We start from the raw sequence: 6,039 nt of genomic DNA on the forward strand, positions 1-6,039 counted from the left end.
GTTTGGAAGCGTTGCTGCAACATCCTCGCGCATTTGTCTGGGACCTTCCCGCACATGCGTGCTTGCTGCCCCGCGTACAAGAAAGCAGGTATCAGAGTGAAGCATGGCAGTAAATGACGGGATAGGTCACTGCGCACCTGCCGTATATTTACCCCCCCCCCCCCCCCCCCCCCCCACACACACACACACACACAAACACACAAACACACACCGTGACTCCTCTTTTATACCGAAACACACTAGAAGTAAACATGACCGAACTAAACTTCCCCAGCACCACTTTCTCCAATACAGACAAAGACAAAATGATGCTAGCTCCGTCTTTATCATTGAATTCAGTTGCTAAGCGACTATCGTGGAGGAGGTGGGGGGGGGGGGGGGGGGGCATCCGCGAAATTCAAATCCTGCAGCGAGGGGACACGTTTGGGGGAGTTTCGCTGAATAGGCGACCCCAAGATGCAAAAAGAGATAAGAAATTAATCTAGGGGGGTTGAGGGAGAAGGGAGGGGGGGTCAGTTGGAAACTGAAGCGTAGAACCAATCAGCACGCGCTCTGACCTCTGCGGCCTCTGATCCTGACCCAACACGACCCACAGCCTCCAAACAGCAGAACGTTTTACGCACCGAGTCGCGCGACGTTTACGTAAAAATACAAACCAAAACAAAAGCTAGCAAAAAAAAATAATGAACGAGCACGCGCGTTAATTTGGCTCGTTCGTAGCGTCAAAACGGGATTTTTTGCGCTCTAAACACATTTTGAAATATTGTCCATAGCCAACCGAAACACTTCAAATTCACCACCACAATAATCATAATAATAATAATAATAATAATAATAATAATAATAATAATAAAGCAGCACAGGATTGTTGCGTTTCATTCTAACAAATTTATTGTCTCAGTCAGCTCGTACGGAACCACTACTGCAAATTAAATATACAGTCGAAATAAAAAAATAAGAGCAAAGTAAAAAAAAAAAAAAAAAAAAGGAGAAGAAGAAGAAATTCACATCAAAATATACCCTTATTTCCTAAAGAACAAACGGTCTGCTCGTGGTGATTTGTGCTCCTTTTAGAGGAAAATATGATCCAGAAATAAAGCATAAAAACAGAGGAATAAATTACCGTTTGGGATAAAATATTAAAAACAAAAATAAAAATCTGATCTGATGATCTATATTGCCAGCTTTACATTGTGTGTGTGTGTGTTTTTTTTTTAAATATATTTTTTTGTCGTTTATTAAAACCTACCAAAGAATCCTGCTTACAAAGGGCAGCAATAATCCACACTCAGTCACACTTGGCAACAGATTTTTTTCTTTCTTTTGTGTGTTTGTTTTGTTTTTGTTGTTAAATCTGAAATAAGTGCAGCTCAAATGTCCCGTTTTCTCCTCGACGGGAGAGAAAAAAAAAATCCACTCAAGTGTCTCCGTTAAATAACGACAAAGGGGGGGAAGGAAGGAAAGGAGGTGATCTTTGAGATCACAGACAGTTCCTGCTTCTGCTCTCCTCTTTAAAAGGTGACGAAGAAGTGATGGAGTGAGGGGATGGGAGGAAGAGGAGGAGGAAGAGGAATATAGGATAGAAAAATTGGCAGAAAAAAAAAAAAAAAAATCCAGAAAAAAATAGATCAGGAAGCTGGAAGCGTCGTGGATCTCTCTGGAGAATGATTCAGTCCCGGTTTTCTTTTCAAATATACAAAATGTTTCTCTCTCTCTCTCTCTCGCTTTTGTTTTGTTTTGGAATAAACATGATAAAGAAGAAGGGGAGTGCAGGTTGGGAGGGGGTGTGTTTACTTTTCAGGAGGGAGAGAGGAAAAAAAAAAAAATGATGAAAAATTATTAAGGAGAAGTTCCTCTTCTCAATGCGCCAAAATTACCTGGTGGAATGAACTTGTGGTTGTCACCCTCTGGTCGCTCGCTTCATCTTTTAAGTAATCTACTAAAAAATGCCCCTGAAAGAAAAAAGCAGAAGGAACCTTTTAGGTTAAGACATTTAGGGCCTGGAAGAAGGTGCGTTTTGTTTTTGTGTGTTTGGGAAGGAGGAAAAAAGAAGAGTGGGAAACGTTTTTTTTGTTTTCTGGTGAAAAATAGATAAAACACATTTTTCTGCAGTCTCATTCTCACAATCACAGTATCAAAAAAAAAAAAAAAAAAAAAAAAAAAGGTTTTGTGCTATCATGGCGATAGTCTGTCTGTTTAAGCAGTTTAATTTCATCTAAAAAAACAAAAAACAAAAAATACTCTACGTTTCACTGAACATTCGTTTGCAGTCCATGGAGGGGGGCGGTGTTTCTGCACTCACATTGCCGACCTGAGAGTACACATCCTCCGGCGTCTGCGCCACTCCTGGCGGCGTCATCCGCTTTTCCTTCTGCCTCCTATTGCAGAACCACACTCTGACCACCTCCTTCTCCAGCTGCAGGTTGTCCGCCAGCGAGCTGATCTCCTGCGCCGACGGCTTGGGGCACTTGAGGAAGTGGCTCTCCAGGGCCCCCTTGACGCTCACCTCGATGGAGGTGCGCTTCTTGCGCTTGCGGCCCTGCGCCGCGATCTTGTCGATGCTGGTGGGGCTCCCCGTGGACGAGTCGGCCTCCTCCAGCCACTTGTTCAGCAGCGGCTTCAGCTTGCACATGTTCTTGAAGCTGAGCTGCAGCGCCTCGAACCTGCAGATGGTGGTCTGCGAGAACACGTTCCCGTACAGCGTGCCCAGCGCCAGGCCCACGTCCGCCTGCGTGAAGCCCAGCTTGATCCGCCGCTGCTTGAACTGCTTGGCGAACTGCTCCAGGTCGTCCGACGTCGGCGTGTCGTCGTCCGAATGCGGGTCGTGGCTGTTGACGGCGGTGTGGTGCTGGTGGTGCGGGTGCTGGTGGTGGTGGTGGTGGTGGTGGCTGCCGTGCTCCAGGTCCGGGGTGTCCCCCCGCACCAGGCCGGGGTGCACCAGGCTCTGGCTGCCGGGGCTCAGCATGCCGTTCACAGTGAAGCCCCCCGGCTGCGAGTAGATGAGCGACTGCTGCTGCTGCTGCCCGCCGGAGATGGAGTTGATGTGCGCCGCCGTGGTGCTGCCCCACGCCCCGGCGTGCGTGTGGTGCGGGGCTAAGTGAGGCGGCCTGTGGTGCAGCGCGGTGCCCGTGTGCAGATCGTCTCTGGCGGAGCTCTTGACGTCCTGCTGCTGCGGGCTGCCGGTCATCCCGACCGGGCTGGACGACCAGGGCGAGCCGGCCTCGGCCGCGGCCACCGCGGCTGCGGCTGCGGCCGCCGCGGCGTGCGGCAGGGACGTCACCCACTGGTGGGCATGGCTCAGCATGTGCCCCCCGTTGCTCGCTGCCATGGCGCCTTGCATAAAGTCACTTTGCACCATCTTGACCGTGGGGTCTCCCCTGTAACCTCCGGACCCGGAGGTGACCGCGGCGCTGCCGGGCTGCATGCCGCCGCCCCCGGAGTCAGAGTGCACGATGGAGCCGGACGATAAGATGCTATTGCTGGGCAGATAAGGATTGGAAGCCGCGGTGGCCATCCCGTCAACCCTTATGAATATATTTGTGGACAACTCCCCTCCCTTTTTTTTTTCTTTCTTTCTTTCTTTCTTTTTTTTTTTTTACAGTCACTTCTTTCCAGCAGGCAAATTGTATCTCATGAATTATTCAGTCTTTTTAAAAGTCCGTGCAGTCTCTTCTTCTTCTTTGGATGCGCTGATAGACGCAGAGGAGCGGCTGGAGCAAATCCGCGCGTATTTACAACATTCTAGCGGAGCGTGTTCAGCGTGGACGACGTGGAAAGATATCCCAGCTCCTCTGAAAGCCCTTTGAAACCATGTGCAGTCCGCGGGGGAAAGTTTCGCACCGAGATCGCGGACATCAAAATTCAAATCGGAAGCGTCCCAAACAAACTTTCAGGAAGGAAGAAAGAAAAACAAACAAACAAACAAACAAAAACAAAAAGCCTCCTTCCAGAAATTCGCCAGTTTTTTACGTCCAGCCTTGGATGCGGAAAAAGCGGAGAGCGTCCTCACTTCTTTTGTAATTCAAGTTGCTTTTCTTCCCTCCGCTGCTCTCTCCCTCTCTTCTTTTATAGCACCGTCTCTTTGTTCTGTTTTGATGTGGATAAACCTGCCAAACCGCGAACTCCCGTTCAAGTACAATCCAGTCGGAACAGTGGCGCGGCGCTGCCTGCGAGCCTCTCCTCTCATTCGCTGCCTCTCTCTCCTCCTCTTTCTATCTCTCTCTCTCTCTTTCTCTCTCTGACAGGCCTCCTCCCCTCTCACCCCCCCTCGCCCCCCTCCACAGCGTCCCCCCCCCCCCTGCCCCCTCGCCCTCCTCCCTCGCAGCCCTCAGGACGCCGTGTTTACCCCGTGCGTGCCCATTGATTGGTTACCCGGGGCGTGATTGGCAGGTCTCCGGGGCGCGCGGAGAACCTCCTTCCGGCTGTTCCGATTGGCTGCTTTTTAATTGCGGGTCCAAACAAAACGGGGAGCACAACTCGGTAGTAAACAGTGCCGAGACAAACAGGGACGAGGACGTTTGTGTGTTTTATTATTTTTTTTTACAGGTTATTTAACATTAAAAAAAAACAAAAAAAACCCCACACTCATTTGTTATTTTCTCTCTCTGCTCCGGAAATCAGCTTTAAACCCCTGAAAAAAAAAAACCTCAACCTGTTTAAATGGTGGACATCCGGTTTATAGTCTTAAAAACAGTTCAAGTTTAGCTGTCGAGCTAACCGGCTTTCACCTGGACGCTGACACGAACTCGGTGGTTGCTGTTGTTTTTGATCTTTATTAGAGTCCAAAAAGGACTTTACAATGAAAATGAATTATTATTATTATTATTATTATTATTATTATTATTATTATTATTATTATTATTATTATTGCCGCCATTCACTTTCAGCCACCAGACGCCGTTCTGACGCAGACAGCGTTTCTGTTTCTGTGTTTTAAAAGTGAACGAGCGCAGCGGGACCAATCAGGTCTCACGGCGCTTTTTCGTTTTTTAGCTGAGTTCATCCTAAAATCTTTCTTCGACTTTTCATCAATTTAGTTAGAAGGCAATATTCCCCCTTTTGTTGTTGTTGTTGTTTTCTTCTCGGGGGGGGGGGGGGGGGGGGGGGGGGGGGGGGTTACAGTGGCCTTTATTTGAAAGTGAAAGGTCAGGAAAGGAGGTAAAGAGGGAAGACATGCGGTAAAGGTCACCAGGCCGGGAATCGAACCTGCGACCTCCTTATCCGTGTTGTGCTGAACCCCTGCGCCACCACGGCACCCCCAGCACTCTATCTTTATACATATATATATTTCCAATATCTCCTCATCCTTCACTTTTCCACCACATTATTTAAATTGAAATATATATATATATTTTTGTTTTTTTTTTTGCTACATTTGTTTCATGAATCTGTCCTCAGCAGTGAATGATTTCATTACTTATTAATATTATTGCGTAGACCAGAAGTTTATGGGGAAATCTGCGGATGTAGACGTCAGCCAGCACGTCCTCATCCATCAGATGGATCCGTCGCCAACTTTTCTTTGTCCTTTCTAATCACATTCGCTCCCATTGCTGCCAAGTTCATCCTGAAGCGTCTGGATTCGCGCTCGAGCCTCTCCCAACGGAGCGCATGGGGCCCCTCGGACTGACACAGTTTTTATGTAAAGTTGACAACAGAGAAAGAGTCAAATTATTGACAGTAGAGTTACCGAGGGCCACTGAAGCTGTAACGCATGGGTCCCCTCTTTCTATGAACCAATAAGTAGTGAGGATTCCTTTTACTCTGGTAACTTTTAGACTTTTTTCTTTCTTTCTTTCTTTTTTTTTTAAAAACGTCTCTACTTCTTAACCACAATTTAATCTGTTCAGCTGGCAGTGAAGCTCTTCCCCTGTCTGGGCCTGAAACGATGACCCTATGGGTCCCTCCGTGACCTCCACTACATCAGATTAAAGCCCAACTCCAGGTCTTTTCGACCGCTTAAATTCACAACTATAGCTGCTTAGAAGGAACTAAATATTCTCATGTTTATTTAAAGACAGTCTGACAGTCTCTATTTAA

General features: G+C 47.6%; 1 protein-coding gene across 2 annotated transcripts; it reads right to left on the minus strand.

Moving 5' to 3' along the window:
• Positions 1–1,215: 1,215 nt before the first annotated feature.
• Positions 1,216–4,243, minus strand: pou3f3b (POU class 3 homeobox 3b). 2 transcript variants are annotated; one of them, XM_032557186.1, is made up of 2 exons: positions 2,312–4,243; positions 1,216–1,952 (listed from the first exon to the last, which is right to left on the minus strand). In XM_032557186.1, the coding sequence occupies exons 1-2, from the start codon at positions 3,512–3,514 to the stop codon at positions 1,860–1,862; spliced, it is 1,296 nt and encodes a 431-aa protein (XP_032413077.1). In that variant the 5' UTR covers positions 3,515–4,243; the 3' UTR covers positions 1,216–1,859. The 2 variants fall into 2 exon arrangements, with proteins under 2 accessions (XP_032413077.1, XP_032413076.1); XM_032557185.1 differs by having other exon boundaries at positions 2,303–4,239.
• Between the last annotated feature and the right edge of the window lie 1,796 nt (positions 4,244–6,039).

The sequence above is a fragment of the Xiphophorus hellerii genome, chromosome 24, assembly GCF_003331165.1.
Source record: "Xiphophorus hellerii strain 12219 chromosome 24, Xiphophorus_hellerii-4.1, whole genome shotgun sequence".
Lineage (NCBI taxonomy): Eukaryota > Metazoa > Chordata > Actinopteri > Cyprinodontiformes > Poeciliidae > Xiphophorus > Xiphophorus hellerii.